This window comes from Epinephelus lanceolatus, chromosome 10, assembly GCF_041903045.1.
Source record: "Epinephelus lanceolatus isolate andai-2023 chromosome 10, ASM4190304v1, whole genome shotgun sequence".
NCBI classification, from domain to species: domain Eukaryota; kingdom Metazoa; phylum Chordata; class Actinopteri; order Perciformes; family Serranidae; genus Epinephelus; species Epinephelus lanceolatus.
The window spans coordinates 5691703-5715742 of record NC_135743.1 but is presented as its reverse complement, the minus strand read 5'-3'; the positions used below and the strand labels follow the sequence as shown (position 1 = coordinate 5715742).

Here is a 24040-nt window from a genome sequence, read left to right as displayed (position 1 = left end):
GGACCATTGGTGCGTGTCTCCACCGCAGGAACCACCCCTGAAGGATGGAGTTCCGGAACTTTTACAGGGGCTAAACAAGTCCCTGCCTCGGAGTAGGTACTCAGAACGGCCCGAAAAACTCCTGGCTGGGGCTTGGGGTTTACTTGGTGCTGATTGGATATACTCAAGGCGAGATGTGACGTCAACAGAAAGCGACAAAATAGCCGGCATTTTTAAAACTCAGCAGACGAGGAGCCGCGTCGCCCCGGTCAAAATGGTCGCGCAACGATTACATCACATCCAGAGCCCGGTAACTTTACAGGAACCTTCCTCCTACTCCGCCCTCTCAGTGGAGACACAGCGGTTGAGAGGGCCAAGCGAGAGGACGTTCTTGTAAAGTTCCTGCCCCCCAAATAGTACCAGGAACTACTTCAGCGGAAACGGGCCTAATGTTGGGCCACTGATGAGCATCTGATGCCCTTGCTGGTGTGGCAACTAGCTGAATCAGTGTTGGCAATGAAATCATTTTGATTGGCAGTTCAGCTCAGCACATGAGAAGAGACATGGAAGTGAGGAAAGTAAACAAAGATCTAAAGTCAAGGTAAGATTGTTTTACTTAGCCACTGAGTTCTTTAGCAGAAACATTTGCTGATGGTTCACCATTGATAATTCCACTCTGCATTCCTGCCCACACATCTGCAACCTCTGAGTTACTTTCAACAACCTCTCCTTTGAAAAACATGTCAATCAAATCACCAGTATTGCCTGCTACCACGATCACATCACCCCTGTTCTTCAGAACCTCCACTGGCTCCCTGTCCCACAATGCATCCAGTTCAAAGCCCTGCTCCTCACTTACAAAGCCCTCCATAACCAGGCCCCCTTCTACCTCACTGACCTGCTCCACCACCACACTCCTTCCTGCAGCCGCCACTCCGCCACTACTCAGGACCAAGCTCTGGACCTGGGGCAACAGAGCCTTCTCCATAGCGACCGGAACTCTCCGCCAAAAACACATTCGAGACTGCACCGTCCTCTCCTGATTCAAATCACTCATCAAAACTCATCTTTTCAAAATGGCTTTTAATGTGTTCTATTTCATGATTGTTTTCAACTAATGGAAAGTGTCATTGAGTACCATGAAAAGCCTTCTATAAATAAAATTCATTATTATTGTTATTATTATTGTGTTGTCTTTCACTGATGCAGACAACCGCTGTCTGCTGGTGTGGAGAGTTATTTCCTCTCATGCAGGATTAGAACGTACGTTGGTTGGCCATTGGCTGTAGTCCTTATTGTGTTCATGTGCAACCTTTTGGCTGAGGCACTGCGACATCAGGCGATGCAGCAGAGGGCCTTCATCGCTGCTAGTTCTCTGAAGTCAGTTTAGTGTGTCTGGGCCCTAACACTCACCCTGAAGCCTGATTCATAGGGTACAGCTTGTACCACAAGGGGCTTTAATGTTGCTACCTCAAGTTTCTCAGTTTGATAGCTTAATCAGGGAGGTATAGTGCCCACTTCCTGTTTGTAAATTCTTGTAATACATTCAAACAGTGCACTAAAATATGTTTCTGAAGACATCTTAGATGAGAAATGGGCAATACAGTATCAGATACTTGGTTAATATTTAATCAGTGCTGCCTTGTTTTATTGTTTGACCTGAGTTTGGATTGAGATTGAGAGAGAGGAGCGGGCCTCCCTCTTGAACATTTACAATCTTTGCATTCGTGGTGGCGGACAAACGAAAAAAGCAGAGGCACAATATTTCATTGTCATTGTTTTGAAAAAAAGGAGGAGGGAGATCTGGGTCTTGGTAAGATGGAGGAAAGCTTACATAGTTCATGTACACATACTATCCACATTGTTTAGATATGGAGCTGGCTGAAAATCGCAAAGTGTCCCTTTAAGAGGGAGTCTAATGTCCTCTTTATCTACTTTATCCCTGAAATGGCTGAACAAATCCAGGGCAAAATATAAATGAAAGTATATTTATTTGACCAGTTTAAAACTTTTATTACATTTTGTTCCTGAAATCCACCCCGGACACAGCCCTCTGCTGGGATCAAGATAATCTCATATATTTTTAAATCAAAGGTATGCCACTGCTACTAAAATGTTTTGAACAACACATACTTTAGGTTTGATCCAGATCAGAACCAAGACTGATTAATGTGATCACATCTGATTAAATTTTTTTTAACAACCAGTTTCCAAGATCTGATAAAATCCAGTATCTGAAATATGATCAGATTACTTCGGAACAACTGGGCCCTGAAATAACATTCATACCTGGCCGACCAGTCTTGGGTTCCTCCTGTCTGTGATGTCATACTGTCTGATGTCACCGTGGAGCCAATTACTGAAGTAGAGATAACGGTCATCCAATGAGATCAAGATGTCTGTGATCAAACCTGCACAGAGAGACAGGAAACCAGTCAGAACGAAAAGATATCAGACCACATACCAGTAAGACAGACAGACAGACAGACAGACAGACAGCCTCACCAGGCATCTCAGGCAGTGCCCATCCCTCGACCTTCTTACTGGGAACACTGATTACCTTCTCTGCAGCCCAGTCACCTTTCTGAAGACACAAAAAGACAGACTGAGAGTCTGCAGGCATGCTGGCAACTTTGTACTTAGAGCTAAATGCTAATATCAGGATGCTAACATGCTCTCATTCACAATGTTGTTTGCCTGATTGAGGGGTGGAAGCTACCCTTAGTATCAAAGGTTAGGATCAGGGGTGTAAATATAGGCAGTACAGTGAGTGAGGTTGCCCTGGGGCCTGTTGGGTGGGGGGGCCGTAGAGAGGGTGGGCCCTCCAAAAATGTATCAGGCAGAGGACGGGCCTTTGACAGAGATTCAGATTGACACCTCGTAAAAATTCAACGGAGAATTTCAATCAAAAATGGTGCCCTCGAAAAGGCAAACACATCTCTGTCATGGTTTCAATTTTTAGGGGTAAAAAAGTCAGTAACTATCTATAAGAAAATTAGATGCTTACGCTACACAAACTAAAAAAATAAACAAAAAATAAACAAGAAAAAACTATTCAAGAAATAAATGATTTCCTTTATTGTATTTTTGTCATACACAGATATGTTATGTAATATGTATATTGATGTTGTCCAATGCCAAGTGTCCATTTGATCATGTCATGAGATGATACGATATGTGGTTGCTAGTTTAGGCTCTGTCAAGAATCTGAGGTCAGGTAGGGTGTCATTCTGACAAAATATTTTCTATATAAAATAAAATCTCTGGGCTGCACCTGTAGTGAGGTAGCTCACTAGCCTCCCGACTGAAAACAGTCTAAAGTTCACTGTAGTTTAGTTTTATAGCTCTTTATCACAAGTGGCCATCATTAACCAACCAGAACACTGAACAGATTCACATTCTAAATTCAACAGACAATCCAGTATGAACCCTGTACTGACTGGAATCCTACTTGGATCTAGGACCTGTGGTACTGACTGGTGTCCCTCTGGGTTCAAGAACCCTGGATATGAACTATACGGATCTAGAACCCTGTGATATTAAAATCATGTGGTGCTGACTTTTGTTTTGTAGAATCTGAAGACTGTTCCCCGCAGAGCGCATCCCACGTAGCCCTCCGTGGCATCAGGGTCATGGAGGAATCGGACCTCGAGGGGAATAGCACCCTCCTCACCCAGATCGAGTGTCTGCAGCTTCTTGTGGGTGGTCCAGTCCCAAACATGGATGGAGCTGCCGTAGAGTCCTGGGACACAAAAAACAACAGTTAACTCAGTACTGTCTCAATCCTCACACAAAGTTCTCAACCCTTGTCTTAGTTAATGGATACCCTGCTGTCTTACTGGAATTTGAATATAAAACCCTGTGTTACAGACACAGGTCTTACTGGGATCAAGAACTCTGTGATACCAACTGGAATCTTACTTTTGTTAAAGTTATTGTGCTCTTAGTTTTGCACTTTTAAATACATGGCTCAGGTGGTGTTTTCATCTTCTATGTTTTCTTTATCGTATGTAGTAAATTGTAAAGCACTTCGTCACCTATGCCTGTGAAAACACTGTACAAATAAATTCTACTTACTTACTGGCAGCTGAACCTAGCACTCTGTGGGACTTGCTGGATATGGGGTGCCATTTGTAAAGTGTCTCACGCTGAAAATAACATCAACATTTTGCCACATTTAGCTTCAAGCAATGTTTAAAAAAGTGTTGTGAATTTTTTAACGTCACCTTTTACCACATTTACAGCAATATTTGTTAACTTAGAAATATATTAAATAGTTAAATCTAAATATTAAATGTGGCACCTAAATGTTAAATGTTAAATCTAAATATTAAATCTAAATCTAAATACTAAATCTAAATCTAAATATAAATCTAAATGTTAAATCTAAATATTAAATATAAATCTAAATATAAATGTTAAATCTAAATGCTAAATATAAATATAAATCTAAATGTTAAATCTAAATGTTAAATATAAATATAAATCTAAATGCTAAATATAAATCTAAATGTTAAATGTTAAATCTAAATATTAAATATAAATCTAAATATAAATGTTAAATCTAAATGTTCTGGGGGAAACTAAATATTTAGCTAATATGCAAATTCACACTGCCGGTCACCGGAAGTACCAAAATAAAAGCTCGAGATGGTCAGACTGTGTTTATAGAAACAAATAATGAATTAAAACCAACTTATCGGGGGAAATGAACACTTGAACATACATTAGCGTGACAATAACTACCTAAAATAACCTAAGCTAAGCTAACGGTTGTTAGCTTAGCTTAGGTTGTTAATCCCTCCGAAGGGACACTAACAACTCAAAGTACACGTCAAATAAAATTTCTCCAAACATGTTTCTTGTTATTTTAGGTAGTTATTATCACGCTAATGTATGTTCAAGTGTTCATTTCCCCCTATAAGGTGGTTTTAATTCGTTATTTGAGTCTATAAACACAGTCTGACCATCTCGAGCTTTTATTTTGGTACTTCCGGTGACCGGCAGTGTGAATTTGCATATTAGCTAAATATTTAGTTTCACCCAGAACATTTAGATTTAACATTTAACATTTAGATTTATATTTAGCATTTAGATTTAACATTTAGATTTAGATTTAGATTTAATATTTAGATTTAACATTTAGATTTAGATTTAATATTTAGATTTAGATTTAGCATTTAGATTTAACATTTAGATTTAGATTTAACATTTAGATTTAATATTTAGATTTAACATTTAGATTAAGATTTAATATTTAGATTTAATATTTAGATTTAGATTTAGCATTTAGATTTAGATTTAGATTTAATATTTAGATTTAGATTTAATATTTAGATTTAATATTTAGATTTAGATTTAGCATTTAGATTTAGATTTAATATTTAGATTTAGATTTAGCATTTAGATTTAACATTTAGATTTAATATTTAGAGTTAACATTTAACATTTAGGTGCCACATTTAATATTTAGATTTAACTATTTAATATATTTCTAAGTTAACAAATATTGCTGTAAATGTGGTAAAAGGTGACGTTAAAAAATTCACAATACTTTTTTAAACATTGTTTGAAGCTAAATGTGGCAAAATGTTGATGTTATTTTCAGCGTGAGCCACTTTACAAACGGCACCCCATAGCTGGATTCATACTAGCATAGAAATCTACAACCCAGTTGCACTGATTGGGGTCTTACTGGGATCAAATCCAAGAACCCTTTGTTACCGACCAAAGGCTTACCCTGTGGTAGAATAGGAAACACAAGTACTGAGGTGCTGACGAAAGACTTATTGGGATAAGAACCTAAACCCAACTGATACCAATTTGAGTCTTACTTAGATCAGAATCTAAATCAAAGAGGATCAGGGATAACAGTCCATAGAAGGCATTTCTTTGTCATGATAGTGGTCATGACATTAAAAAGATTTAAAGGCAAGAAAGACTCAGGGAGGAAATGTTTCCTTCTGACTCACCCTCTTTGACATGGGCAGGATTAAAACCATTAACCAGAGCTTTGGGTGCACCCCATTCAGTGCTGATCATCACATTGTGTCGAGGTTGATACCAGAAGTCATATCCAAAGGGTACTGCTTCACCTGGCTGCTCCCAGTTACCAATCACCTCGAACGTCTCACCATCCAGCAGGACGAAACCACCTGAAGGGAGACATCAGGTGTAACACTGATACTGTCCATTAGAGGCCGCTACAGCAGTAATCAACAGGGAGGGTTTGTCACTGGGAGAGGACAGAGCTGGTTAAACAAGAGGGTTTTACAAAATGGCTCAGTGTCCCTTTGACATTCCTTTACTTCTAGGTGTTATTAATACATATTATTTCTTAGAATTTATAATCCAGTCTGCTGATGTCTCACCTTTGCCGTTGCCAGATGGATCTCCTATACAGCTGATCATGATCTGACCGCTGCCCAGACAGTGTGTGGTGTGAGGGTTTGCCAGGCCGCACTTCCAGTACAGGTCGACAGGCTCCACCATCTGAAGACACAACAATATAACATAAACACAACTCGGTAAATCTGGTTTCAAATTTTCACCTCAACACATTAAGGATGAATTATTTATACAACACTTTTCAAAACAAAGGCTACAAAGTTCTTCACAATAAAAGCATCCATCCATCTTCTGTCGCTGATGCCACGTTCAGACTATATGCTATCAGCCTGATTATAGCGCGACCTGGCCATTCAACGGTGTCTGTTTGGATCATGAATGACGATGACAGTCATGTGCGGTAATCGATTGTTTTATAATGTGTAGTGTGTCATAGTAGACGACAACTGACGCCACGTCTGGGACGCCTCACACCTTAAAGTCTAGCATGTTTGTTTTATTTTTGTGTTTCACGACTCTTTCCGTCACAGCTGTCACTTTGACCAAGAGGGACACAGAGTGAGCTCCTGCTTTGGACAACTGTATGGTTCAGTATCTTGCCAAAGGATACTTTGACATGCAGACTGGAGGAGCTGGGGATTGAACTGCTGAACCTCTGATTGGTGGACGCCCCGCTCTACCTCTGAGTCACAGCCACCGCTGTTTTATTAAGATCAAAACCTAGAAGCCTGTTGTGCTGACTGGAGTCTTACTGGGATAGTGACCAAGAATTTGGTAATACTGGCTAAAGGATTACTAAATTCGAAACCCTGAGCTCTGTTAATGACTCAAGTTGTCCTTGGATAGGAACCTAGAACTTTGTGTTAGTGACTGAAGTCTTATTGGGATAGTGACCCAGAATTCTCTAACACTGACTAAAAGCTTACTAAAATCGAAACCTAGAGCTCTGTTACTGACTCAAGTTGTCCTTGGATAGGAACCTAGAACTTTGTGTTTGTGACTGGAGTCTTATTGGTATCAGAACCTAGGACTCTGAGGTACTAACTAAGGACTGGGTCAAGGTGGCAGCAAGGAAAGCAAGGTAGCCCAGATGCCCCTCTCCTCTTTCTGGAGGACCCTGAGGTATTCCCGGTCTGATAGGGAATATAATTCCTCCAGTTTGTTGTGGGTCCGACCCTGGATTTCCTCTGATTTGGGCCTGTCCAGCATATGTCCACAAGGAGGCGTCCAGGAGGATGGACATCAGAGCCCCTTACCCTGTTCCTAAGGCTGAGCCCAGACACTTTGCCAAAGAACTCAGAGTACTCAGAGACCAGGACCACAGCTGAGGACTGGAACAGAGATCGACCAGGGAATCCACAGCTTTACCTTCAGGATTAAATCCCTTTGTGTGTCAACTGCACTGAACAACATCCAAATTACTGCTGGCACAGATTGACCTGTTGATCCCACACTCCATTTTACCTTCACATATGAGTGCAACTCAGAGAAACTTTAACTACATCACTTAAGGCAGGAACACACTCCAACCCGAAGGGAGTAATCTATCAATTTTGTTACTCCAGCACAATGACCTCAAACTGGGAGGTGCTGACTCACATCCTGCTGCTTCACACTCAGCTGCAAACTGTCCCAGTTTGCACCAGCAGCCCTCCAGTATCACCTTTTAGTGGTATATTAAAGTCTCTGAGGGGAACTGTTTAATGATTACACCATGACTCAGCAGACTGACAGACGTATTTGCATTCTGATTATTTTATCAGGTGGACTAAAGCCAGCAGAGCAACATTTTTTTTATTTTCCCACATCATCAGCCCAGTCCAATGACTTCCAAATATTTTAAGTATGTTAAAGAACAGCTGTGAGAGCGTTTATCATCCAGTCTGAACTCAGGATGAACCTTCCTCCTCTTCCTCCTTCTCAGAACAACAGTCTCTGCTGTTCTTTCACTTCTTTAGTTTAGCTTGAGCGTCTCCGCTTTCTCTGACAGAGGGTCTGTTATTACAGTTATTTCTCTGAATTTAAAGAAAACAGCTGCTGTTTTCATAAGTCAGGGTCGAACTGAATTAACCCACTAAGAGGCCCCATTGAACCTCCCATTCTCCCAACTTTCTATGTAACCAGGCCCCCTGTATGGGAGCCTCCTCAAGCTCCTTAGCATTTCAGTGTGCTGTTCGTACTTTGTGGATCTGCGGTGCTCTGGGATTCGTCCCGACGTCAACTACGTAGACTCTGGAGGAGATGAGTGATGGGAGAATCAGACGGTTTCTTTTCTTGGAGGCGTCGCCGAAGCAGCTGCTGCAAGCATTCCAGCCAGAGTGATGCAGCTCGTCACGAAGGTTCGGCATTGGCAGACGGTGGATGACCTGCAGGGGCAGAGGTCAAAGTCAAGTCAAGTCAAGTCAGATTTATTTATAGAGCACATTTAAAAACAACAATTGTTGACGAAAGTGCTTCACAAAGAAATAAAAAGGAATGCTCAGATAAAAACAGTTATACATAGGAAAATGTAAGTGAAATTAATAAGAGCATGCAATATTTTGACGAAATCATAACACAAAAATAGGATGCACACACAACAAAATGAAAAATATTGAGCAGTGTTGTCAGGTGTCTCATCCTAATGATAATTTAAAGGCTAAAGAAAAGAGATGGGTCTAAAGACTGGATTTAAATGTATCAATAGAGGGGGAAGATCGGACTGTAAGTGGGAGACTGTTCCACAGTTTAGGACCAACAACTGAAAATGCTCCATCACCTTCAGTTATTAACTGGGTACATGGAATGGAGAGCAGTGATTGGTAAAAGCTGGTGCCAATGAAAGAGTTGATTTGTGTATCAAATTTTAAACCAGAGTCAAAGAATGCAAGAGGACTTTTCACATTTTATTTTACATTAAATAACAGAGACCTGAGGGCATTGATTGTGGAAGCAGACTTGACAGCTGGGCCAAAGATTAAAGCCTCTGTCTTATCCTGGTTAAGTTGAAGAACGGTTTTCACTATCCAGGAGTTTACAGCCTTGATGCAGTTTAAGAGGACGTTTACACTGCACGGATCACAAGGTTTGAGTGGCAGATATAGCTGAGTGTCATCAATGTAAAAATGGTAAAAGATATTTCATTTGCTAAAAATAGACCCCAAGAGAAGCATATACAGTATAAGAAAAATAAAATGGGGCCTGATATATTTCCTTATGGTACGCCACAGGAGATGGTCGCAGACAAAGAGGACACATTGTCCAGTAAAACAGTCACTGCTGGTTAAAGTTAAGAGTTTAAAATGCCCTGTGGATCTCATTTATTTATGCATTTTTACTCATAAGATAGTTTAAGACTTTTAAGAACAAAAGTGATGCAAAGATCCTGAAGGTTAGAGACAGAAAAACAAAAACCTGGAGCAAGAAGGAGAAGAGGAAACGACAGCAAGACATCTGAGTGGAAAACTACTCCAGCAGGAGTAGAGAGCTGATGAGAGAACAAAGACAAGAAATTTACTGATGCTACAAATCAAAAAGCTTCACTGACAGTTTTAACGAAGACTTTGAGCAGGAGAAGAAAGTTGACCAGACGGACCAAGCAGGGGATTGGATGACTCCTTTTACCTGGCAGAAGGTGGGGGATTTTGGGTCGACATCGACGGTGGCAAGGTAGTCGGGTTTTAGGGTGTTGGTGTTGCGGTAGATGCAGGGCAGGTAGACGATCTCCTCCCGGGGACCTACAACAAGAAAAACAATTACAGCTCATGCTGTTTCGGGGAGAGGTGAGCAGTAGTCAGTCGGTCAGACAGACAGACAGACAGACAGACAGACTCACCCTTCATGGCGTCCAACGGGCTGCGGTATCCCGGTCCACATCCTGAGCACTTGGCTGAGAAAACAAAACATGTGAAAGGTCATTAAACCTCTTCAACACTGTTACAATCACAGGGGACGTCACTGAAAACTGAACTGTTTCCAGGCAGCTGGATGTTTCTCTGCTGGATGAATTTTCTTCCTCTAAATAATAAAAACAAACACAGTAAATCTAAATATCATATAAACTGGGTCAGCAGCCCTTCAGCCCTCTGTCCACAGTTCACCTCTTATGTCTCAGACTGATGCATTCTGGGAAACAGTTCTTCAGTGCTCCACAGGACTGTTTTATATACAGGAGTATTTGGCTGCGTTTCATTAGTCACTCCACAGCAACAACACAACATGAAGCATGAAGCTTTTTAATAATCAAAACAAATTAGTTTGCAGTCATGCTAACAGCTCGGTACTTAAACACAGTGGTGCTTTGAGCTAGATGCTAAATTCAGCATGCTACAATGCTCACAATGACATGCTAACATGGCGGCAACCTAAGAACTCACTGGTGGTCAGTGGGTTCTTAGGTTGTGACGGTGTAGTGGTGAAAGAGGCCGTCAAGCTAAAGAAGGAGAGTACCGGTCCTTTTCTGACCAAAGTGAGAGCTGTGTCTGCGTACTCAGCACAAAGTCAAAACACATTATCAGTGGGTGTTGGCCTCTGCCAGGGTTGTCTCATGCCATTCTGTTTGTGATATTCATGGCAGAGTCCTGCACCAGGTGGGGTACCAGTGGGTAACCCAGAGAAAGCTGTGTGACGGGTAAAATATGTATATATAGATATATATATATATAAATTCATGGGCACGGGCATGGGTAAAAATGAACTACACGAGGGGGCAGCAGGTGAGAACAAAAAAAAAAAAACAAGTAATTTTTCGTATAAAACAAATGGAAAAGTCAAAACTTTGACTCTGTCGTCACATTTGTCACCAACGTGGAGGACTCGAGGTGGCAGCCTACATCGAGTTCAAGACACGCAGGGAGGATCCTTCGGAGGTTTTTATGGTAGTGGAAGGAACATACTAAAATGTCTCCTAATCTGGCAGCGATTGAATGTTTTCAACATCCCGCCATCGAGTGCAGCCGGGGAAAGAGACAGCTGGATTTGTAATTCAAGAACAGAGAACCAAGTTTAACGTGAGTGACTGTAGCAAGTGTTGTATAATCACGGGTGTAGGTGTAGGTCGGGTCGTGGGACTTTCATTAACAGGTGCAGGTGGGTGTGGCTTTGACTTATACATAATTACGGGTAACTGGTCAGGTCTGGTACTGAACTCTACAGGTATAGGTGGGTGTGGGTTTTAAAAATTGGACCCGTGAAGGACTCTGAGTCATGGACAGGATCTCGAGGCCCAGCTGTGGGGAGGAAGTATTCCAGTTCAGGGACCTCAGAGTTGCATCTCTGCTCTTTGCAGATGATGTGGTTCTGTTGGCTTCATCACACCGTGACCTCCAGCATGCACTGGGACGGTTTGCAGCCGAGTGTGAAGCAGTCAGGCTGAGAGTCAACACCTCCAAGTCTGAGGCCATGGTTCTCTGCTGGAAAACAGTGGATTGCTCTCTCTGGGTTGGGGGAGAGTTACTGCCCCAGGCGAAGGAGTTCAGGTATCTCCTAGTCTTGTTCACAAGAGTGAGGGTAAAATAGAGTGCAAGATGGGCAGGCGGTTTGGTGCTGGGTCAGCAGTGTTTCCAGCATTGTGGTTCAGAGGGAGCTGAGCTGGAGGGGGTGCTCCTGATTTATCAGTGCAACCCTCACCTCTGGTCATCTGCTTTGAACAGTGATCAAAAGAGTGAGATCGCTGATACAAGAGGCCCAAATGAGTTTCCTCTGTAGGGTGGCTGGGCTCAGCCTTAGTGTGCTTCCTGGACACCTCCAGATAGAGGTTTTATGGGCACATCCAACAGGTAGGAGGCCCTGGGGTAGACCCAAAACACAAGATTAACTACAGGTCTTATCTGGGCTGTGAATGCCAGGAATTCCACAGGAGGAGGTGGAAAATGTTGCTGGGAAGAAGGACATCTGGACCACCTTGTTAAGCCGGCTGCCTCCGGGACCCGGTAAAGGTATATTTCTATCTACACACACATATATACACACACACACATAGAGACAGACCCTTTATGGTGTCCAGTGATCTGTGGTATCCCAGTCCACATCCTACAAAAATACAACAACATGCTAAAAGTCACAAAACCACCTCAACACTATCATTACTGCAGAAGATGTCACAGAGATCAGACCAGGGGGGCAAATATAAACAGTGCAGGCAGGGCAGTTGCACTGGGGCCCATGAGGTGAGGGGGCCCGTAGAGAGTGGGCCCTCCAACTATAGGTTCAGCAGAAAATGGGCTCCACCTTAGAAATATGTCTGTGTTAAAAGAAAGACTCACATTCAATTGAAAATGGTGCGATATGCTTTATATGCCTTTGAGAAAGTAAAACTATCTCCATCATGGTTTTCTTTTCTTAATTTCTTGGTAATCTATAACGAGATATGTTGTAAAATATAAAAAATATGCTTCCTCTACATCAACTATAGATAATGTATATATATATAAAAAAATCAATTAAACAAATAACTCCTTATTTTCTTTGGTATTTTTGTCCTATACATATATGTGGAGATGATTTTTGGGTGATATGTATGTTGGTGTTATCCAGTGTCAAGTCTCTACTTGATTATGGGATGATACGATTATATGGGGGCTAGTTTAGGTGCATAACAAGCAACTAGTGTGCCTTAGGGCCCGTCACAATACCATACACTGGGGCCCGTTGTGACTACCTTACGTCACAGCGGTCAGAATGATGCATTCTGGGATGCAAATTTGCTGAGCTCCTGTTTGTTTTATACACAGCGGGAGTGTTTTTATACCCAGCAGGTGAATTTTATACACAGCAGGAATAATTTCAATCATCCGTCATCCTGAGTTGGGAGGCTCGTAATTGGACACACCTGTAATTAAATTGTTTACACCCCATCATGAAAACAACTCTCACTGTGCAGCAACACAACATGAAGCAGGAAGGTTTTTAATAACCAAAAAAACAAACAAACAAAAAAAACAAGTCTACAGTCACGCTAGCAGCCTCGTAATTCAACACAGCGGTGTTTGGAGCTACATGCTAACAATGGCAATGTGTCGCAGGTGTAAGCTGACATCAGTAATAACCACCTCACCATGTCGGATAAATACTACAATACTAAAAGTATTAACACTTGATGAAGAAACCGTATTTAAAGTGGATCGATCACATCTGATTGATAGTTAGTCTCCTGACATCAGTCCTGTGAAGTACTATTTCCAGAAAGTTACAACATGTATCTGTAATATTCCACAATAAATTACATTATTATCACCTCACAGGCTCTTACTGTGATATTTAACCACGATTTATTGGGAAATTCATGTAGGTACATACAGTAATTTTACAGAAGCATACTGTTAAATCACAGAAATATCTGTGAAGTAACAGTGAAACACAGAAATTCTACAGGAGCATACTGCTAAATCACAGAAATAAGATGTGCATAAACTGTGAAGTCACAGTTCAATTCAATAATTTACAGGAACATACTGTTATATCACATTATTACACGGCTCTATTAAATGCTGTATTCTGACTGGTCAGTCGTGGCATTCAGAGGTCTGATATTACTGTGTAATGACCGTTGCTATGTAGCCCAGTGTTGCTAGGGACGCTGCTTTTCATTTTCTCTTGATTCCCTGTAGCTATTGTAGCGCAGATTCAGTCGTTGCCGGCAGTTTTTTTTTTCTCTCCTCCCTATTTAATTTATAAATCAATAAAAATCGTATAATTAATCAATATTCTGTCTCAAATTATTTATTTAACTGATAATTAGCCGTGTAATAAGCAGGATAATGTATAATGAGCCGGTGAATACTGGGAAAACAACTCCCGACAGGGGAACAGAGCCCCTCCGTTGCGCGTCGGGGTTCTATTCCCCTGTCGGGAGTTATTTTCCCAGTATTCACCGGCTCATTATACATTATCCCTTACGTAATGTAATGTGCTTAAACTGTGAGGTTACAGTTGAATACAGTAATTTTACAGAAGCATACTGCTAAATCACAGTAATATGTAGGCACAACTGCTGTGAGATCACAGTTAACAGCCGTCAGTTCACAGCAATTTACTGTCAAAGTAATGAACTAGTAGCATGTAATTTACTGTAAATGTATAGTGAAATATTTTACAGCGTAGTTCCCATCATCTCCACCTCACTCAGCTACACATATTAACCACTAATAATAATCCTGTGTGCAGTATGTGATGTACACACAGTACACACAAATACTACCATACTGGGTAACACTTTATTTGAGGGAGTGCAGGGCCGTGGGTAAGGACAGTGTGGGTGCACTGGGGCCTATGGGGTGGGGGAACTGTCGAAAGTTGAGAGAAGAACAGGCACTTGGAGTTGATTCAGATTTGCCACCTCAGAAATACAACTGTGATCAGAAAAGAACTCAAAGTAAATTGACAGTAGTGACATTTGTAATTTATGTCTTAAAAAGGCAAACTCATCTCCGTCATGGTTTTCTTTTTCTTTTTTGCAGCAATTTATCTTTTTTGAGATGTTATATTATTTTTTAACTTTAAGTGAATTGTTTTTTAGACAATGTGCAGGTTTACATTCATACTGCACGGAGCAAAATGCCTCATTTCAGCTGAAATCTAATCATAATTTACATTTTTATTAACTTTAAAGTGAATTGTTATCATTTCTGTCAGATAATCTGTAGGGTTCAATGTGCCCCACATTTCAGAGGCAATTTAATTATTTTAGATGTTATTTTAGTGATTAAGTTGAGTTGCGTCACGTTCACATTGATACCGCACGGCACAAAGTGTCTCGTACTTCAGCGGCATTTAAAATCTGACATGGTTGTTGAAGATTGTGATTAAAGGCTTCAAAGGGCTCTGAATGCACACAACATTTTTGGGACAATGTTTCAAATACTTAACAATAAATTGTGCTAAGTTTTGACTGTTTTCTGAGTGTTTTCCTTTTTTAGACTAGTCGACTAGTCTTGATTAAAATTTTCATTTAGTCGACAGGAACATTCCTACCAAAAATATATGCTTATTCTACATGAACTGTAAAACCTATAAATTAACTATAAAAAACTCCAATCAAACAAATAATTTCTTATTTTCGATTGGTATTTTTGTCATGAACAGATAAAAGACTGTAAAAATAATGGACAAAACTACCATGATGTCACCCATTGATTTGTGGACTCTGTTTTGAAGCCTCAAGTTCAACATTTTGGCTGCTGGAGGACACTATCTAGAGACAGTCTGTCACTCAAAGCAGCCCGCCCTTATTTAAATTATTAAACTTTAAGACTTTAAAAAAATGAGTGAAAAACCAGTGAGTTATATCTACAAACTCAGGTCCGGTGCAGTCATCACGAACGGGGCAATTAGCTTTAGATACCAAAACTGTTTTTTGTACCAGGCTGTAAACATGTTTATTTCTTCGGTAAAGTTTTAACGTGGAGGTCTGTAGGGACTGACTCGCTCTTGGAGCCAGCCTCAAGTGGCCATTAGAGGAACTGCAGTTTATGGCACTTCAGCTTTGGCTTCATTTTTCTGCTTGGTACAGAAACAAACATGATGCTGGGTAATATGTGTGTTAGCGGCAAAATCTGGCATTGAAAACATTCAAGGTTAGAAACAGGCGATGCTGTAACACAATCTTGATTCATATTTGATCAGCGCTGCTCATTTGACAATTTGACAGCAGCTCACAAGTGGGGATTGACATGACTGACGGTTGTGACTACTTATATTTGGTTAAAGTTGTCAGAACAGAAAATGTCCCACTTGACCAAATGACACTGAAGGACATCAGTCATAAACATCCATTATGACAGTTTATATACACCCCTTTAAATTAGGTATTACCCAACACTGTTTACCAGCGACTCCATAACAACCTGAAACAGATTCTTTTTTTTTGGCTTCAGTTGAACTTTACCGCAGTGAGGTATCTGTTTGAGCTGCTGACTGATTTACAGATTTAACATAAAAGCTGCTGCGCTGGAGGCCTGCTCACCTGCAGACTCCACCCACCACAGGTGAAATAAATACTCGGATTTTTTAATATGGAAGTACTTATCATAAACATATACAATATATTATAGAAATACTATTACTGACGGATACAAGAGTAAAAAGGACTTCTATTTCGGAGCTGATTTATCGAAGCAGAATGATGAAAAATCAATAATATGGCTATATTTTACACTTTTAAAAAGTAAATCTGACTGTGAGGACTGTTACGGCCTTGTGGCCTTGTGGCCCTGTTTCCTGTGTACTGGTTGTGCTCTCTGTTGCAGGACTAACTGGTGACTGATTGCCAACCAGGTGCACCTGGCTGGTGCACCTGCAGGATAAATGGACCCACCTACCCGGGCGCCACTCTCTCTTTTTGACTTTCCACCACAGCAGACCTTTGTTCCTCTTTTTGCTTTTGTTAGCTTTTGTTGTCGCACATACAACACACACCATACATTGTTCACAGCACTCACACCCTTACACACACTACTGATACTGATACTGACACCCCATTCCCCATTCAGTCTTTATTTAATAAATACTTTTGTTAAATTTTGATCAGTGCGTGCGCATCTCCTTTTTTTTGTTGCGGCTTGAGAGCCAGTCGTAACAAGGACTCATGTTTATTATCTATTGAAACAGTTATTTATTACACATTAAAGGTGGATCGACGAGTTGCAAACCTGCTGCGCACGCACACACACGCGCGCGCACGCACACACACACACACACACACACACACACACACACACGCACAGTCAGGTTGTGGTTTGTGGCTTCATGTTGACATGAACAGACACGAGTTGTTTCTCATGTTTAGGTTTGTTTAATTTAGTTTCCCATGATATCAAACAGCTGCACAGCTCAGCTCATGTAATTATAATAACGGTAGTTTTCTATTATCATTTTTTCATGATGATGATGATGATGATGATAATTGCACCAGGGAGAGACTCAAGTTTTTTTTTATTTTGGCTACTGTGAGGGGAATACAAATTTGAATTGATCATATTTTGTATTTATTTTAACACCAATTTTTAAAGAAAATATGGCATGTTTTCTTTAAAAGTCACCAAAATTACACTGTTTATCACAGCCAGAAACTGAGAGAACAGAAATTATTGTTGGGTTTTAAAATTTCTGACAGTCTTTGAACACATCATGTGTGACAACTGTTTTTGTCAGAAAAAAAATCATCAAAAAACAACTGTTTGAACAAACTAACCAGCAGCGCGACAAGAGTAAAACACAGAGGTCTTTTTTAATTCTACAAATTTGTCTTCAACTTTTAACTTTTAAACATCAAAGGGGAAGTTTTATAAATCTAATAACTAATTTATGGTGGAGCATGGGTCGTGCATTTTCCACCAGTCACCCAGGGAGGCTCAAGAAAAAATATGTATGGCTTTGGGGAGGGTCAATAAATAAATAAATAATTATGAAAAGAAGTCACATCCCAGCCACGCCACCTCCTCTGACAAGTAGAGAACAGTCCCTAAATAACCAAAAAAATAGAGATACTGACACTGTCACACTGTTCTGGACTCTGTTGCCCCCTACAAAGTCAAAAAACTAAATAGTGCACCACAGCCTTGGTTGAACAATTCAATCCATGAATTAAAGAGAGACTGTAGGAAAAAGGAACGAAAATGGGAGAAGACAGGTTTACATGTATTTTATGAAATTTGGAAAGAATCAGTGATGAAATTTCAGGAAACAGTTAAAGAAGCAAGAGCATCATTTTTCTCTAATTTAATTTTAGTAAATCAATCCAACCCCAGAATTTTATTTAAAGTAATAGACTCAGTCACCACCCCCTCCCCCTGTCATTTTACTGATGCCTCTCATGAGATGTGCGAAGATTTTTTAAATTTTTTTACCAACAAAATTAAGGTTGTAAGACAACAAATCACCCCCCCAGACCGCGTTTTACATGCCAGTAGGGACATATACAGTTATTTTAGTAATTTTGAACCAGTTTCACTACCGTTTTTATCCGAAATCTTAACCCGCATGAAACCAGCTACCTGCAGTCTTGATGTCATTCCAACAAAATTTCTTAAAGAGGTTATTGACACAGTTGGACCAAGTATTTTATTGATTATTAATAGCTCATTAACAAAAGGCATTTTTCCATCTTCTTTTAAACATGCTGTGGTCCAACCTCTTTTAAAGAAACCCAGCCTTGATCCTTCTGATTTGAACAATTTTAGGCCAATTTCTAAACTCCCGTTTTTATCAAAAATTTTAGAAAAAGTGGTTTCAACCCAGCTTTTAACTTTTATGTGTCATAACAATCTCTTTGAAAGATTTCAATCAGGTTTTAGAGCCCTACACAGTACAGAAACTGCCCTCCTCAAAGTAACCAATGATCTTCTTTTAGCTGCGGACAGGGGAGAGAGCGCAATTTTAATCCTTTTAGACCTAAGTGCAGCCTTCGACACGGTTGATCATGCCATTTTAATTGACCGTATGGAAACCTGGGTTGGTATCAAGGACACTGCACTTAGCTGGTTTTATTCCTACCTTTTAGATAGAACTTTTGCGGTCACCATAGGTAATTACACATCCTCGAAATCTCAGATTACTTGTGGTGTACCGCAAGGCTCAATTTTAGGTCCAATTTTATTTTCTATTTATATGCTTCCGCTCGGTCAGATCATCCGCCGCCACAACGTGTCTTTCCATTGCTATGCGGACGACACACAGATATACCTCCCGCTGAGACCAGATGACCCGAGAAGCCTAGCTGCTGTGTTAGATTGTCTCAAGGATATCAACTGTTGGATGGCCCAAAACTTTCTTCAAGTCAATACCTCCAAATCCGAAATCATACTGTTCACTCCGCCAACCTCCACCAGTCCAATTGAAAATAGCCTTGGTCCCCTGTCCGTTAACGTCAAATCCGCAGCCAGAAACTTAGGAGTAATATTCGATTCAGACCTCAACTTCCAGCCTCATATCAATAAAGTTGTCCAGTCCTGCTTCCATCAGTTAAGAACAATCTCCAAAATCAAACCCATGCTCCCACATTCTGACTTAGAAAAAATAATCCACGCATTCATCTTCTCCAGACTCGATTACTGTAACTCACTCCTCTCTGGCATAAACCATAAATCACTCTCCCGCCTCCAACTGGTTCAGAACGCAGCAGCTAGGCTTCTTACTGGTTTTAACAGACGACATCACATCACCCCAATCCTGGCTTCCCTCCATTGGCTCCCTGTGCGTTTTAGAATTGATTTTAAGATTTTACTGATCACTTTTAAAGCCCGTCTGGGTCTGGCCCCAAGTTACATATCAGAAATGTTGACCCCATATGAGCCAGTACGCAGCCTAAGATCCTCAGGCGGGGCCCTCCTGGCCGTTCCAAAGTCGAGACTTAAAACTAGAGGCGACCGCGCTTTTTCCACCAGGGCCCCTCGACTTTGGAACGACCTGCCTGAGGAGATAAAGCTTGCAGAATCGGTAACATCTTTTAAATCTCTTCTTAAAACCCATTTTTATAGACTTGCCTTCATGTGATGTCGTCTTTTTATCTTTTTATTTATTCTTTTTGTTTACTCTTTTTATTTATTTTATTCTATTCCTTTTAATTGTTTATTCTTTGTTATGCTATTGTCATTATGCAATGTTGTCTTTTTATCCTTCTATTCGTTTGTTTCTAGTATTTACAAATAATAGTTTTATTGCCTTTTTTGTTCTTATCTCTTTTAACATTCTGTCTTTTCATTCTGTCTGTGTTTTGCTTAGTTTACTTCAATTTGAGCTTAATTTTGTCCTGCTTTTGCTTGCCCACACTGTTTTGACTCTCTTGCTATAGATATTCCTGCGTTTGCTTTGTTTGTCAAAGCACTTTGTAAACTCTTGTTTTTAAAGGTGCTATATAAATAAAGTTATTATTATTATTATTATTAAAAACATGATTTTTTTTTTTAGAGTTAATATTTCCCTGAGATGTGGTGGAGCAGAAGTATAAAGTAGCAGAAAATGAAAATACTCAAATACAAGTACCTCAAAACTGTATTTTAGTGCAGTTCTTGAGTAAATGTACTTAGTTACAATCTGCCACTGTTACATAAATACAACTTTAGTCATAAATGTTAAACAATAGCAGTTGTATTCCGTAAAATTAAACACTAAAAATGTGTCATATTTTCACAGTTCATCTGGAAATCAACGACAGTTTTTGAGGCACGCATTAAATTTTTGCAGTGATTAATTTGTGAACTCTGAATGTAAATAAGGTGTTCTTGTTTATCAAAATATTTTCCTGCAGGAGGACCCCCCCTGGACCCTCCCTACAGAGCCCTGACCGTCCTCAAATCCAGGAGACGCCCCTGGGAGCAGCCAGAATTACAACTGTGCCCGCCTTTCTCCTCATCCTTTTTCCTCCACTGCTTTATTAATGAACTGTGATCTCTGACTTCAGTGGCGTCCATGTTTCCTCCTGTACAAGTCTTTCTTATTGTTCCTCTATGCATATGGGTCGGTTCAGGACCAGTTCACATAGAAATCTGATAACAGCCACATCTTTAAATCATGTGAACAGCTAAACAAACAAGAAACAATAAATCTGTAGATGAGCACTCAGGCGTGCAGTGTTCACATCACGACGAGTCCACATCCCAAACTGTTGATCTGTGTGAGCTAATGTGACCTCTGTCTGTGTTATGTAACACACACTCACACGCACACACACACATGCACGCACGCACGCACGCACGCACGCACGCACGCACGCACGCACACACACACACACACACACACACACACACACACACACACACACACACAAAACCTCTGAGTGCCAGTTAAACGAACAGACTGCTGTTTTCCTGCAGCTTTCTGACCTACAATAATCTGTCGGCTAAATTAAAGACAATAAATCAGGAACTATTTTGATTTCCTGTCACATGGAAACTGAATTGAAGACGTCTGAATGTGTCAAACTGAGATTAACATTTTTTTTTTTTTTTTACATTTAATAGATAATAATTAAATAAAACAATGTGGTTTCCAATAATCAAACTCATCTCTAGTTTGATTTCCTTCTTTTTGGCTTTTGTTCATTTCTACAAATTTTCCTGCAGAGGAACTTTTTGAAAACTCTCTGAAGCTGTGTTCAAGGACCCTCGTCCGATGTAGGATATCTGAGAGTCAACAGCTGCTAGCTAGAATGCAACGCCTGAGTGTCACATTTAATTTCATTGTGTTCCTCTGCAGTGACAATAAAGACTTTCTTCGTCTTTTTCATTATTAATTTTAGGTTTTTTGTGTCAGGCAAAATTTTAGATGTTCACAATAGATATCACAACACAAATACAACACACATTTAGACATCGCAGTCTCAATAAACACATTAGTCTCCTAATAGTTTTTGTGTTGACTAATTTGACCAAATTGACAAAACTAGAGAGGTTTCCTGAATATTTTTATTTTACTTTGGTTATAAGTACACAAAAGTTTCAAAATCTGCTTTTTTATTTCTATTTCTGTAACTAAAATGTTTTTTTTACACACATTATAACCTCAGTTCTGACATGTTGTCTTTATTTTACTGTCTTGTACTTTTTATTGTCTGTTCTCATGAAATGTTTCATCTTTATTTGACTGTAAAGTGTCCTGTAACTCTGTAACTGACTTTATTATTGAATTATATTTTAACCTGGCAGATTCATAAAGTGTCTCATATAAAATGTGTCATGTCAAAGTGTCTGAGAGGTTTAAGATCGGTTGAACATTTTATATATTTTTAACAGTGAGGATAGTTTCATTTTATTTAAGTGACCTGAACTGCAACATAATGTTGCTGCAGCTCAGAGGCTGTTCCAGGAAATACACAGAGCCCACCTGCACTTTAACATTAAGTCCAAAATCAATTTAACTACTGAAATCACAGCCCAGATTCAAAAAAGATAAAAGGATGATCCTATAATAAATCAAGCCTCTGACACATAGATGTTCATAACAAATGCATAACTAAACAGTCTTTGGGCAGGCCTGAGCCTGCTCAGGCTGTGACATGTATGCAGACAAACAATTCAACATGTATGAACATTGGAACAGAAACTGGAATTTCTCAACTGTGGGATCAATAAAGGTGTATCTTATCTTATCTTATCTTATCTTATCTTATCTTATCAAAGCTGTCACTGATCTGTGACTAAACTATAAATATTTAGTTCATTTGGTTCATATGAAACCTTTCCTGCAAAGAAATTCAGATTTTTATTTTAGCTAATATTACATTTGCGAGTGCTTTGCAGGAGATGCACAGACCTGTGAAATAAAGTCTGTGTTTCAAACAGTGTGATGCATCAGAGTTTAAAGCTGCTGAGACTTTCTGTTAAGTTTGTACAGTCTTGGACTGCAGCTTCAGTTTTCCCTCCTGAGCTGCAGCGAGACTCTGCAGAGCTTTTCAGAGTGCACAGTAGGAAACAGAACAAAGGTCACCAACACAGCGTGAGAGCTGCAGCCCTGCTCCAACCAGACTCCCTGAGAAAAACATGTGATTGGAGCAGCTGAGACAGACAGAAGCTCCAGAGCAGTGGAGGAGTGACAGGTGTGATGGAGGGATGGTGACAGTGATAACAGAGAAGTGAACTCACCCATGTTTGAGCGCCTGGTCTGATCAGATCCTGCAGGTCCTGCTGTAAGCTGGTCTGGACTCACTCAGACCAGGTCCACTGTGAACAAAACTGGGAGGGTGGAGTTTAACTGCTTTCATATCAGGGCACAGCCAATCAGAGGAGGGGGCGGGGCTTAAACACTGACCAAAAACAATCAACATATTAACCCTCCAAAGCCCAGAGAGGTTTACTCAAATATAAAATAATATAATTACACAAATTCTTCATGAGAATCTGACTGAACTTTAATTTTCCTTCTTTCATAGCACACAGCCCAGTGTGTGTGTGTGTGTGTGTGCGTGTGTTCACTAAGGTAGGCATCATGAGTTCAGTCCATTTAACATTTTATCACCTGTGTCTGAAGTGAATAAGAAGGTGATTTTTCTTTTCTGTTTAACTTCATTCAGCATTTTTATCTGTATTATTTATTTATTGTATTGTTTTTGGCCTTTCCCTTTTATTATTTTCCCATTTAATTTAACACTATGAATGTTTTTAAAATGTGTAAAAATTAACATAGTCTTCAATTATTTTTGCCTTTTCTCCTTTTCTTTTCTTATTTAATTAAACTTCATTCTTTTATATTTTTTTATTTCACTATTTTACTGTAATTTTTTCTGCCTTTCCCCCTTTTTCTGTTTTCATTTGATTTAACTTCACACAATTTTGAAAAAATACTCAATATTTATCCTGCCTTGTCATTTTTTCCTTGTCTTATTCAATGTAACTTTTAATTTAAATAAGTAATTTTAGTTATTTACCGTTTTTTTTGCTGCCTTGTCCATTTTTTCTTTCTTAATTGATTTTAATTCATTCAATTTTTGAAATGTATTTAATTGTTCTTCGTTTATCTTTGCCTCGTCCCCTTTTTCTTTTCTTATGTAGCTTTATTCATTTTTAAATGTGCTTTTTTTCTGCAGTTCCCTTTTTCTCTTTTTTTACTTAATTCAACTTTTTTTGTTCAATGTGCTTTTTTTTTTATTTTTTCCTGCCTTTTCCCTTTTTTAATTTTCTCATTTAACTTTCCTTAATTTCAAATTTAGTTTTCTAGAAATTGCCTTTTTAATGTTATTCATTGTTTCTCCTTTTTTCCTGGTTTTGTTTCATATGTAAATATATTTTTATGACCATTATTTTTG

The 24040-nt window shown here is 39.6% G+C and overlaps 1 protein-coding gene across 1 annotated transcript in view; it reads right to left on the bottom strand.

Moving 5' to 3' along the window:
- selenbp1 (selenium binding protein 1) overlaps window positions 1-23031 on the bottom strand; it is a 28424-nt gene extending 5393 nt beyond the window's left edge. The window contains exons 1-9 of the mRNA XM_033640751.2: window positions 22881-23031; window positions 10142-10195; window positions 9931-10043; window positions 8508-8693; window positions 6351-6471; window positions 5952-6134; window positions 3540-3721; window positions 2485-2563; window positions 2269-2390 (exon numbers count right to left, since the gene is read on the bottom strand). Of these exons, the coding sequence (XP_033496642.2) occupies window positions 2269-2390; window positions 2485-2563; window positions 3540-3721; window positions 5952-6134; window positions 6351-6471; window positions 8508-8693; window positions 9931-10043; window positions 10142-10195; window positions 22881-22884 (1044 nt within the window). The 5' untranslated portion in view covers window positions 22885-23031. The remainder of the gene's footprint in view (window positions 1-2268; window positions 2391-2484; window positions 2564-3539; window positions 3722-5951; window positions 6135-6350; window positions 6472-8507; window positions 8694-9930; window positions 10044-10141; window positions 10196-22880) is intronic.
- Window positions 23032-24040: the final 1009 nt, after the last annotated feature.